The sequence below is a fragment of the Callionymus lyra genome, chromosome 11, assembly GCF_982586985.1.
Source record: "Callionymus lyra chromosome 11, fCalLyr1.hap1.1, whole genome shotgun sequence".
Taxonomy (NCBI): Eukaryota; Metazoa; Chordata; class Actinopteri; order Syngnathiformes; family Callionymidae; genus Callionymus; species Callionymus lyra.
The window spans coordinates 5747288-5759787 of NC_141828.1; the positions used below are offsets into that span (position 1 = coordinate 5747288).

The 12500-nt window shown below is 42.7% G+C and overlaps 2 protein-coding genes across 2 annotated transcripts; one reads left to right on the forward strand and one right to left on the reverse strand.

The window, feature by feature from the left end:
• The first annotated feature begins 2672 nt into the window (after positions 1-2672).
• prorsd1 (prolyl-tRNA synthetase domain containing 1) lies at positions 2673-4388 on the forward strand. The gene is made up of 4 exons (XM_087802696.1): positions 2673-2805; positions 3378-3503; positions 3710-3799; positions 3882-4388. Exons 1-4 carry the CDS (start codon positions 2725-2727, stop codon positions 4092-4094), a joined length of 510 nt encoding a protein of 169 aa, XP_087658822.1. The 5' UTR covers positions 2673-2724; the 3' UTR covers positions 4095-4388.
• Positions 4389-4557: 169 nt separating this feature from the next.
• Positions 4558-11222, reverse strand: mmrn2a (multimerin 2a). The gene is made up of 10 exons (XM_087802683.1): positions 10990-11222; positions 10222-10326; positions 8118-8215; positions 7980-8030; positions 7598-7834; positions 6536-7524; positions 6314-6469; positions 5790-6200; positions 5363-5726; positions 4558-5292 (listed from the first exon to the last, which is right to left on the reverse strand). The coding sequence occupies exons 1-10, from the start codon at positions 11193-11195 to the stop codon at positions 4877-4879; spliced, it is 3033 nt and encodes a 1010-aa protein (XP_087658809.1). The 5' UTR covers positions 11196-11222; the 3' UTR covers positions 4558-4876.
• Positions 11223-12500: the final 1278 nt, after the last annotated feature.

Genomic DNA, 12500 nt, shown 5'->3' on the forward strand with positions numbered 1-12500 from the left:
TGGTTTAAATGACTCAATGTTTCAGGGACGGGGAGAATAATGAATGGAGTTGGTTCTTGTGACGCAAGTAACTTAGTACATGTCAACATACTAACCTGCTTACCTGTTGTAAAGTCATTTTAAATACACACGTTCCAAATTTACACTGTACAATTACCATGATATCGCTGGCGTCTAAACTTTTCCCACCTTTACATGACAACATTCTATTAAAGCCGTAATAAGTTGGATTTAAATGTTGTTTCTAGCTCCCCCCGGTGCTTGAATGGTGTTACTGCAGCGCTATGCTGTTGCTACATTACCGCATGTGCAATTTGATACAATACGTAAGAAGGTACGCCTCGACTAACAGATGAGTGAGCGACATATTTGGACTTGGTTACTGTAAACAGCTTCGAGGTCAGTGTAACTACGGACCTGTAATTGTGGCAAAAAAAGGTGTGAATAAAAGTGTGCGTCAGTGTCTCTTTGTGTGTGTCTGTCCGTTGTTCTCTGCTTAACGAAGTCATTAAATGACCTTGAGGGGAATGAAGCGACTCACTGACCTTTGACCGTGTGCTGATTATCGCCATGGCAACGGTGATTGTGCAGAACTGGGTCAGGAAGGCACCTGATGCATCATCCAATCAGAGTTTCGTAACATGCATGAGGCTCCGTTCGGATCCACGACTCGTTCTCCGGGACACAAGTGATGGAAATGATCAGATGTGTTTGTGACATGTGTCGTTATGCATTATCAACATGTTATGATAAAGAATCACACGCGTGATCGACAAACTGCTCGAACAAAAACATGCATTCCTGGATGCTTGACACTGACGACGTGGGATGACATCATTATTAGAGTTTGTCTTCTTTTACATTTCATGTAAACATAACAAATGTCTCACAATTCTGCAAAAAACTGAAACTGTTTCCTTCAACGTAGGAAAATCTCTAAACTCAGGAAAATGTTGTCACAACTCGATCTGGAGCTTTTAATCCATGTGTTTGTGTCGTTTAGACTATTGTAACAGTTTATTTAGTGTCTTAACAAGAAGGATCTTCTCGCCTGCAGTTCATACAAAACTCTGCAGCCAGAATTCTGAGCCGCTCTAGTAGAAGAACTCACATTTCTCTGATCCTTAAAACTCTTCACTGGCTGCCAGTTTCTTTCAGGATCATTTTAAAATTCTGGTTCTTACTTTCAGATCTATTCATGGTCAGACCTTCCATCAGTGATCTGATCCAGACTTACACCCCAGCTCGGGCTCTGAGGTCTGTGGATCAGAATCTGCTGATGGTTCCTGAACTTCCGGACCAGAGGAGAGAAATCCTTCCAGACTGTTGCTCCTAAGCTTTGGAACCATCTGTGTGTTTGATGATCTACTGACTCCTTCAAGAAACATCTGTGTTTGATGATCTACTGACTCCTTCAAGAAACATCTGTGTGTTTGATGATCTACTGACTCCTTCAAGAAACATCTGTGTTTGATGATCTACTGACTCCTTCAAGAAACATCTGTGTTTGATGATCTACTGACTCCTTCAAGAAACATCTCTGTGTTTGATGATCTACTGACTCCTTCAAGAAACATCTGTGTTTGATGATCTACTGACTCCTTCAAGAAACATCTGTGTTTGATGATCTACTGACTCCTTCAAGAAACATCTGTGTTTGATGATCTACTGACTCCTTCAAGAAACATCTATGTTTGATGATCTACTGACTCCTTGAAGAAACATCTGTGTTTGATGATCTACTGACTCCTTCAAGAAACATCTGTGTTTGATGATCTACTGACTCCTTCAAGAAACATCTGTGTTTGATGATCTACTGACTCCTTCAAGAAACATCTGTGTTTGATGATCTACTGACTCCTTCAAGAAACATCTGTGTTTGATGATCTACTGACTCCTTCAAGAAACATCTGTGTTTGATGATCTACTGACTCCTTCAAGAAACATCTGTGTTTGATGATCTACTGACTCCTTCAAGAAACATCTGTGTTTGATGATCTACTGACTCCTTCAAGAAACATCTGTGTTTGATGATCTACTGACTCCTTCAAGAAACATCTGTGTTTGATGATCTACTGACTCCTTCAAGAAACATCTGTGTTTGATGATCTACTGACTCCTTCAAGAAACATCTGTGTTTGATGATCTACTGACTCCTTCAAGAAACATCTGAAGCCACTTTTATTTGAGCTTTTTATTAACTTTCTTGTTGCTGCTGTGTTTGTCTCTGTGTTATCCTGACCTTTTAAAGTATGTATTTTAACTGTGTATTGTTTTATTGTTTAAGTGCTTTGTGACCCTGTTCTGCGAAAGGCTCTTTAAAAATAATTAATTACTTAAACACAATTAGACAGGAAGTGTTTTTTTCCATAGAAAAGGCAAATCTCCACAAATCTTTAAGACGTTTTTATTTGTTCAGGCTTTTCCTTGATTCTCTGAGACTCAAGTGTTGTTCTCAGTATTATCTTGACCTTTAAAGTAAATACTTTATTGAATTTTGTGTTGTTTGTTTAAGAGCTTTGTGACCCTGGTCTGGAAAAGCTCTCTATAAATAAAAATACTTACTTACTTACTGAAATATAAAGTGATCAAGTCAAGTGCAGTACTCTCATTCCGACAGTAGATGGTAGTGTTCTTCTCATCTTATGTTAGACTTGTTGTAGAAGAAGAAGAACTGGTGTATTTTTGACTCAAACTGTCAAACTATAAAGATTTTCTACAACGATGTCTCAGGATTTAAGGGCAGAACTTGAGAGGTTTCTGGAAAGTTTGCAGATCCAGACAACCTGCGTTGAACATCCTGCGGTAACGATTGTGTTTTACCTTTTTATTTGTTTAGATATTTTAATCTAGACTGTTTTTTGTGTGTTAATGTTGGCACAAGATATGTAATAGACATCCATGTGTGTGTCTGTGTTTGTGCACGAAACTGAATGTTGACACGTGTTCACTCCCGGTTGAGATCCTGAAAAATAAGGACCTGGTTGACCTTTGAAAAAGTGATAGTTAAACACTTTTGATTAAAAAATATATATTTCTGTGAAAACACAAAACTAGAATCGGAAATAGTGTGTGAAAGTCCAGGTAAAGAAGGTATTCGATAAAAATGACTTTTAATTCAGAACATGATCTCTTTAACGTTTCCTTTTATGAGATTATTTATTAAAAAAACAACAACTTTATTAAACATTAACAATACATTTCCTTTCTCGAAACGGATGCGATTGACATTCTCAACCTGTAGAGGGAGCCAAAGTTGTGCATTCTTTTACCTGCACTTAATAAAGAGATTTCTTTAAAAACAAAATGTAATCTGCGTTTAGATATAAATAGGCTTTAAGTTTCATGTATTCATGATATTTTCATGATTTCTGCAGGTGTTCACAGTGGAGGAAATGATGCCCCACCTTCAGGATATCAGTGGTCTTGTTACAAAGAACCTTTTTCTAAAAGATAAGAAGAAGAAAACTCTTTTTCTTGTTTCAGCACGTCACGATTGCCAGGTGAGCGCTGGAAACATCACACCCTAATAAACACCTGTCGTAATTGTTTAAAAGAAAACTGTAGAAGGAAACTATTGTCACGGTGCCAACCTGTTGACATCAGAACCAGAACATGTCAAGCAGTCAGCCTGGTTTAACGGTTACCACCATACATGTCACTTGAAGTCCAACTCAAAAGAAGAGAGACCACCTGCTTGTTCCTGCAGGTGAACCTGAACGAGTTGGGCAAAGGTTTAGGAGTGGGAGGAGGAAACCTGCGTTTTGCCGACGAGAGTTTGATGCTGGAAAAACTTAAAGTTTGTAACTTTTATCCCACTTTAATGGTTGAAAATAATAATATCCTTGATTGTCATGTGTGTCCGTCGGGTCCGTCCTCAGGTGGGTCAGGGCTGCGCGACAGCGCTGGCTCTTCTCTTCGACAAGGACCAGAGTGTGAAGTTGGTTCTTGACCAGGACCTAGTCGAGGGCACGCACCCACTCGTCTACTGCCACCCCATGACTAACTCGGCCACTATGGGAATGCATCCTAAAGATCTGCTGCGCTTCCTGCAGGCAACGGGTCATGAACCCATTCTACACAAGTTCCCCTAGACAGGAACCAGAACTTGTTCCATCTGGACTGGAAGAGGAAATTCTTTATCACTAAAGAAAACATCACTGTCACATATACGCTTGAAGACCTCCTTTAGAATAAAGGTTAAAGTTTTTATCAACCAGTGTCCAGATGTACTTGAATATACGCCACTTGGGTCAAACTCGTCGCCTGAGGGACAGAGATCGTTGGCTCTAAATGAAATAATGTTGATATTGATATGTTGACCTATGCATGTGTCGGGGGTTTAAGATAAGATGGATGACAACAATATGAGTTAAACTGTAAATTTGTCTGGTGAAGGTGAACAAAGGAGAAGATGATTCATATCAAAATCAGAGTAAATAAAAATAAAATTGGGTATAAATTAAGTCTAGCCTGTGACTTGGACTTTGACCCCTTTTACATCTGAATTTGACATCAATAATCTCCACAAATACATTTATAACACACACACACACAAGATTGGATGATTTAAATTTTAAACTTAGAATTATTATTATCATTTTCGGACAGATTTAAACAGCTTTAAATAAAGTATGTAAAAGAAACGATAATCTATGTGTTGTTGTGTCTCAACCACAGGGAAGAAAAAGGAAAAGCGTTTAAATGAGTCTGTGCTCTCGAGTGTGTTTTAGGTTAAAACGCACAGCGCTTCAGTGTGACACTCGAGGGTGTGAGCTGTGTACGCTCAAAAGGCAAAGTTACAACAACAATTAAAGAAGTCACCAAAGAACTAGGAGATGTGAGTGTGGGTGAACCATGTGGCCCATACTTTCATCTAATGCGGGGGCCTTTCCTTCTTTGCTGATCTTTTCCTCCTGTCTCCCCCGACCTGATCACCTGCCAGTCTCCTGAGTTCCAGGAGGTCCAGTGGAGTGTCTGAATCCGCCAGTACATTAGCGTTCCTGAATGCTTTCTCAAAGACTGTCAGGTGGTCCAGTAGTTCCCTCTTTAGCTCGGAAAGTTCGGTGTCGTTTTCACAGCAGGTGTTTTTACCGTCCTCCAGAAGATGCAGCTTCTCTTTCAGCACCTCTACCTGTTGCTCGAGTCTCCACAGGTCTCCTCCGTCTTCTCCGGCACTCCTGTCAGGATGGGGGAACATCTCGCCTCCTAGAGTTCTCTCGGTGCTACGTCTTCTCTCCCTGGAGAACCCACTGGAGGTGGGCTGGTTTGCCGACGTCTCGTCGCTGCCTCCTGGTTGAAGAAGGTTTTCATAGCAATTATTATGTGATTTCCCCCTTTTCTAGTCTGTCTTAAGACATACCTGAGTCTGCACCACGAATTAAACCGATCCTCTTGCTGTGTTCGGTCAGTTCCTCCTGCAGGAGGTCCAGCCTGTCCTTCATTGCAGGGATAGAGAGCGACTCCAGGTACAGATCAGACCGCTCCAGGAATTCCAGCACCTCCTCTCCCAGCAGCTTCTCCAGCACCTCATTGTGGCGGATCCCATCCTCCAGAAGGGACTTGAAGGAACCCGACAGCCGAGTGAGTTCCACCTTCTGCTTCTGCTGCACCAGCTTTTGGTCCGTAACATCCAACTGCATCTTCGCCAGCGAGTCACTGACGTGTGTCTGACTTGACTCGATAGTTCTGCTTCTGGCCTGCTCGGAAACCACGGACATTTTGACCTGCACAAAGGACAGTTGTGAGATAAGACCATCTCCATGTGGACTTGAACACCAACACGTCACCTGCTGGATGCTTCGCTGCAGCGCCTCCACAGCCGGCTCCCAGTCGTTGACCCCATCTACCGGCCACATGCCCCTGTCCTTCTCCTCGTCCAGAGCGAGTCTGTTTTCATTGACTTGTTCTGTCAAGTTCACCAAACCCGACTCGCAACGAGACAAAGCCCTGAAAACGTAATCCAGGTCCGACTCTGCTTCTTGCAGTCGCTGGTCCTGCATGCTCAGGTTTCCGGCCATTTCGGCCACTCTTCGTAACACCGTCTCCCGGGCGGCCTCCACCTCCAACCCGGTCTCCATGAACTGAATCTGACTGTTCCGCCCGGTCTGGTTGATGCGTTCATCCAGGACCGTGGTTTCATGATATACCTGCCGGAGCTTCCCCTCCAGGGTGTCCACGCTCTGCACAAGGCTCTCCACCTTAAAGGAAAACAATCTAGTCACTCGTGGTTTGGGACAAAGTTAAAACACTTTAACATGTCGTGGGAATCATGAACACAGACGGGAACTCAAAGTAACAGAACATCTAAGACCTTTGCTGTGTTGGCAACAACCGTCCTGTCCAGACGAGCAATGCTTTGGTGAACAGCCAAAGTAGTGGAGTGAAGCTCATCATGCTTTGTTTGTTGGTTTTGTACGTGATTTCTGTGGACCTCGACCAGTGAGGCATTGACGGCATCCATCCGCTCCTGTCAGTAGAGCGATACATGAATACAAACTTTTCAACCACACTGGTTTGTTTTTGTGTATTTGACCTGTAGGCGCTCCTTGTGCTGCTGGAGCTTAAGGTCCATGTCCATCTGGAAGCTGCTCAGGTTGTTTAGAAGCAACGCTTGCTGTGTCTGAAGGTTGAGTTTAATGTTCCGGTGCTGTCGCTCCATTTGATTCTGAACCTCAGAGACTAAAAGCAAAGCCTGGTCCATTTTCACTTCTAAATGCTGAAGATTCGTTTGGTCCAACAGCTCCTCTTTTATCAGAATCTCTCCTTTATCCAGCACCTCCTGTGTCACCAGAACATCTCCTTTGTCCAGCACCTCCTGTGGCACCAGGACATCTCCCTTGTCCAGCACCTCCTGTGGCACCAGAACATCTCCTTTGTCCAGCACCTCCTGTGGCACCAGGACATCTCCCTTGTCCAGCACCTTCTCTGTCTCCAGAACATCTTGTTTGTCCAGCACCTCCTGTGTCACCAGAACATCTCCCTTGTCCAGGACCTCCTCTGTCACCAGGACATCTCCTTTGTCCAGCACCTCCTGTGTCACCAGAACATCTCCTTTGTCCAGCACCTCCTGTGTCACCAGAACATCTCCCTTGTCCAGGACCTCCTCTGTCACCAGGACATCTCCCTTGTCCAGGACCTCCTCTGTCACCAGAATATCTCCTTTGTTCAGCACCTTCTGTGTCACCACGACAACTCCTTTGTCCAGCACCTCCTCTGTCTCCAGAACATCTCCTTTGTTCAGCATCTCGACTTTAACCAGACCCTCTTGTCTTCCAGAGGAATAGTTCTGTTGCTGGCTCTTCAGCTGAGCCACTTCTTCGGATAAGACCACAACCTGCTGGCTGAGCTGTTGCAGGGAAACATTAAGGCTTTGAATCAGGGGTTGTAGCTGGGAGAACACCAGTGCCATCATGTGGGGAACTGGGAGAGGAGCTGGAAAGTTGTCATAGGGATGGATGGAGCCTTGTGGGTAGCCGTCGTAGGGGTTCTCTGGGTAGGGAGGTGGTGTGGCCTCTTGCTCCTCTGAAGAAAAAGATACACAAGTCATTATGACGTAGACAGAGTTGCTATCACCTATAATGTGTTGTATGGTTACCAGTGGCATCGACGAAGGGGACTTGGCCGAGCTCTGAAGTACCTTGAAGTGGATAGGGCGGGTAGTTTTGGGAGACCTGGCCCGGATCTGTAGTGCCAGGACTACTGCTGGTCTGATAACTGACCTGTGCGTAGTTTGGCTGGTAAGCATGGTGGCCACTGGTGCTGACTTTAAAGGGGACATGACCGGTGTTCTGGTCATTCTGCTCCCAGCTGAGATCCACACTTGGGTGAGCGCCTAAATATACGGACACATTTGTCAGGTTTTGATTTTGCTATGGGATGGACACAGCAACGCATCAGATAAAAGCATGTGTTTTCTTAATGTACATCAGAGCTGATGAAGTGTTTGTAGGAACATCGGTCATGAGGGTTAAACCTGCCTGTGCGATGTCCAGCCACGTACGAGGGACGTGTCAAGCGAGTACTTTCATCTGCCGGAGACAAAAAGAGAGATTTTCCTGATGTCGGTTCCAAGTTGACCAGGAGGTCTCACTGCTACAATACATGTTCTGACCCACCTGCCATTTCGTAGTGCTCTCGGTCGCTTCCATTGCAACAGCACCACAAGAAGATGAGATGCTTCTGCCTGTGGAGCGGGCAGTGGGACACCGTGTTCCTACACAAACACACACAAACACCTGTGAGTAACACATTCGTGTTGCAACACAATAATCCTTAGTTTATCATCTTAAATATTTGTACCGCGAGTTTAACACTAAAGGGTCTATTCGGGTCTTTGGCAATGACGTATGACCACCTCAGTGAGCCCCGAACCATGACCTATTGTTTTCTGTCGATGCTACCAAAGTCAACGGGTCAACGGGTCCACACAAGCTGGAAGTAAGTAAGTAAGTAAGTAATATTTATTTATATAGCGCTTTTCGAGACCAGGGTCACAAAGCGCTTAAACAATCAAAACAATACTCAAAAAAGTACATACTTTAAAGATCAAGATAATACTGAGAACAACACAGGAGTTCGAGAAATTCAAGGAAAAGCCTGAACAAATAGAAACGTCTTAAGATGTTTCTTAAAGGAGTCAGTAGACTCCATCAAGCGCAAAGAGAGAGGAAGATGGTTCCAAAGCTTAGGAGCAACAGCCTGAAAAGATTTCTCTCCTCTGGTCCTGAGCCGTGTGCGAGGAACCATAAGTAGATTCTGATCCACAGACCTCAGAGCCCGAGCTGGGGTGTAAGGCTGGATCAGATCAGTGATTTAAGGAGGAGCCTGACCATGAATAGATCTGAAAGTAAGAACCAGAATTTTAAAGTTGATCCTGAAAGAAACTGGAAGCCAGTGAAGAGTTTGAAGGAGAAATGTGAGTTCTTCTACTAGAGCGGCTCAGAATTCTCGCTGCAGAGTTTTGTATGAACTGCAGACGAGACAGATCCTTCTTGTTAAGACATGAAAACAAACTGTTACAATAGTCCAGACGAGAAGAAACAAACACATGGATTATAAGCTCTAGATCCGACAACATTTTCCTAAGTTTAGAGATTTTTCTCAGTTGAAGGAAACAGTTTCTGGTCAGTTTTCTGCAGTGTTGAACAAGAGACATATGTGAAAGCCTCTCTGTCTTGTGATGTGTCTTCTGAACCTAGAGTAAATAAAGGAAATGGACCTAATTACCACTAACATCGTTCATTCAGTTTCTACTGATTTCCTTATCAGGGCGGTGGGTGGGCTGGAGCGTTCACACACTCAAGGACGATTCTCAATCACCCTCTGTATGTTTTCGGACTGTAGGAGGACGTGTTATATATATGCTACGGGGTGTGGTGGATGTAGTGCAAAACAACCTTTAATGTTTTTTTTCCAAAATAAGTAAGTATTTATCAATTTAAATTGTCACTTTAGTTTTGGTTCATTAGCTGTTTTAATCTCCCACCAAAAAAACAGAGAACATGTTGGTTTTTTTTTTATTATTTGGCGAGTGTATCCTGTTTTCAAAATAAAAGTTGATGATTGTAGCGTTTTATATAATTGCATGCGAAAAAACGTGTCTGAGGCAATTCCTGCATTTTTAAATTAGATTAGATCAACTTTATTAATCCCTCTGGAGATCTCTTTCAGGTAATGTGGCTCACAGTTCACATCAGACGATAAGTGTCATAAAAACAAAATCAAGAACAAAGTGCAAATATAAAGAACATAGATCAAAGGAAATAACACAAAGAAAAGGATACAAAGATTAACATAGAATAGAATAACATCATACTTTCACTCCGTTACTGCCCCCAAACTCAGAATCAAATAATCTAATAACACCAGGAATGAATGAGTCCCTGAGTCTATTAGTGTTGCATCATGGGAGGAGCATTCATGCTCCATCTGCTGTGGAATGATGAACTTTGTTGTTATGTTCATTTGAACTCAGTGCGACTCTCGATGATTTACATTTCCATTTACCTGTTTTGCTTAACATATATTTTTTTAACAAGTCCTACTTAGATTTGACATGTTATATGTGATCTCTGGTATGGTTAGTTAAACTAGTACCGGTATCTCAAAATGAAAGATTGTACGTTCACAAGCTTGTGTTCTTCTGAGTAATCAAGGCAAAGAAAAAAAAACTTTTAAATGCAATTTTTTTTTTAACAAAGTTTTTCAGTATTTACTCACATAATCAGCTGACGTCCGGGACACGGAGACCTGACGCTACACTTCTCTGTCCTGCATTGTGACGCCCCGGTCAAGATCCGCTCCTGGATCAGTGCACACCAGTTCCTGATCGAGAAAACACAAATGTATCATTTCAAAGAATTGTCCACGACTTCTCACAGAAAGAAGCGAGGACAGAAATAGAATCTGACACCTTCTCGCAACCCTTTAGCAGAGCATCACAACTTCTCCCAGAACCGACTAAAGCTTCAGTCCACAGGTCTGGTCAGAAGCCTCTTGTCATCCCAGGCTGGATGTAGGAAGACCTAATACTCATACCAGTGGGAAATATTGTCCATCCCGTCAGTTTGGACCAGGAACACAAAGAATGGACGATACATCAACTTTGACGTGTAATCTCTTTTGAAGATCCGTGTGTTTAGGTTTATCATTTTACAAATAGCTTTTCTGATGTAGTGTTTTTTTAAATGGAGTCTCTTTGGTTTTTGCTTTGTTTTAATTTACAGTACATATGTTCATTATTATCACACGACTCAGTAGACGGCATGTATAAATGGTGACCACTATGAACTTTAATAAATAAATAAATAAATAATGATAAGTTGGTAAATTGACCTGCAGTGAAATGGAGTCCAGTCTAAAAGTATCTGTTATAATTCATTATAACCTGTTTTCAAAATAAAAGTTGAAAACCATGTCTGAGGTTCTGGACCGACATCTATTACTTTATCCATATTTGATTGACAGAAATCCTTGCGAGTGACTCACCGGTGCCTGAAGTTTTCCCGAGCTCCTGGGTGGGGTGACGCCGTGGCCCCGAGGTAGAAGCCCCTAATTCTAGGTCCGTCTTCCTTGACCTCGTCGTCGAGATCAGGGTCGCGGCCTCTCACTTCGCAGCTGGAACTCACCAAGAGCCCCAGGACCAGAGCCAGTTCTGCCACCATTTTGGATTTGACTGAAGTTTGCCTACCCATGGTGGCTCCTTAAGACTGGAGCACACACACACACACACTACTCTAGTGTGTGTGTGTGTGTGTGTGTCTGCGACCACTGGTCTCCTCCATCACACTGAAACAATCTTGGGAAATGCCTTCACTTCCTGCTCCCTTCCCTTCCTTCCTGCTGGTTAGTCACTTCATTCCGCATGAGCCGTTACCGACAGGACCCCGGGGGTCACATCAGAACTTTCTGACATCATGAGTCATGCTTTTGAAACATCAACACGATTAGTTATTGAGTGATCAAGAGGGACACACACACACACACACACACACACACACACACACACACACACACACACACACACACACACACACACACACACACACACACAAAGTCCAACCCAGTAGCAAATTAACAGAATAAGAGAAGTTGAAACAAAAACTATGTTTCGTTTGTTTACAAAGCAATAGCTTCTTGTTTGTTTCTTATTTTACCGTCTTTCTTTTAATAATAATAACAACTAGAAAGTTCTACTACGCATGTCACGACTTTCCAAATTGAAACCAAACATAAGAGAAAAAGCAAAGTAGAAAGAAAAAAAGTCAAAATGTTACAAAGTGCTGCGTTCAGTGAACCGGGTGATGACGTCACAGTGGCTGCTGGAGGCCCATAGAGGGCGCTGGGGCGCCGCCCTCCCGCCGCTCTTTTTAATATTTTATTTTATTCATCATGTTTTATTCTTTTCTTTAGTTTCAAAATAATCATCAACAGTGATGAGTGTATGTTTGTAGAATACTTCACACTTCAAACTATATTTGCATTGATTCAATAATCAATAATCTTGGTTTGCGTCGTCATTCGTTATATCCTGTGTATCTGGGGTGTGTTGGTGTGTGTGTTTGTGTGTGTGCGTGTGTTTGTGTTGTGTGTGTGTGTGGGGGGGGGGGGTTATGTAGCTCAGCCAATCATACGTCGCTGAAAGAGTGTCATCTCTGAGTATGAACTTGGGCGCTGGAAAGAGCGACCACTATTGTTGAAATACATAAAGGTAAACGTTCATAATATTATATATTATACCAGATCAAACATCTCACTTGATAGTGGCCTTGTGAACCCAAGGATGCAGGTTTGATTCCTGCCAAGACTAGACTTGTTTTTATTAAATTAAACTGATTTGGAAGTGTCTTTGTGTGATAATGATTAGTTGGTAGAAATAATATGTTATGGTGCATAGAAAGGTTTTAAATAATTTTCCCACAGCACTGGATGGACAGCAACAGCTCCGTGGGCTCGGTTTGTAATATCAGGTGATTTATTATTACGTTTCTGTTGAGGAA

Coding starts and splice junctions, on each gene's coding strand:
- prorsd1 (XM_087802696.1), top strand. CDS start 2,725: ATGTCTCAGGATTTAAGGGCAGAACTTGAGAGGTTTCTGGAAAGTTTG. Junction 2,806..3,377: donor CCTGCGTTGAACATCCTGCG/GTAACGATTGTG, acceptor TGATTTCTGCAG/GTGTTCACAGTGGAGGAAAT. Junction 3,800..3,881: donor TGATGCTGGAAAAACTTAAA/GTTTGTAACTTT, acceptor GTCCGTCCTCAG/GTGGGTCAGGGCTGCGCGAC.
- mmrn2a (XM_087802683.1), bottom strand. CDS start 11,195: ATGGGTAGGCAAACTTCAGTCAAATCCAAAATGGTGGCAGAACTGGCT. Junction 10,327..10,989: donor CGGGAAAACTTCAGGCACCG/GTGAGTCACTCG, acceptor TTTCTCGATCAG/GAACTGGTGTGCACTGATCC. Junction 5,293..5,362: donor AATTCGTGGTGCAGACTCAG/GTATGTCTTAAG, acceptor TTCTTCAACCAG/GAGGCAGCGACGAGACGTCG.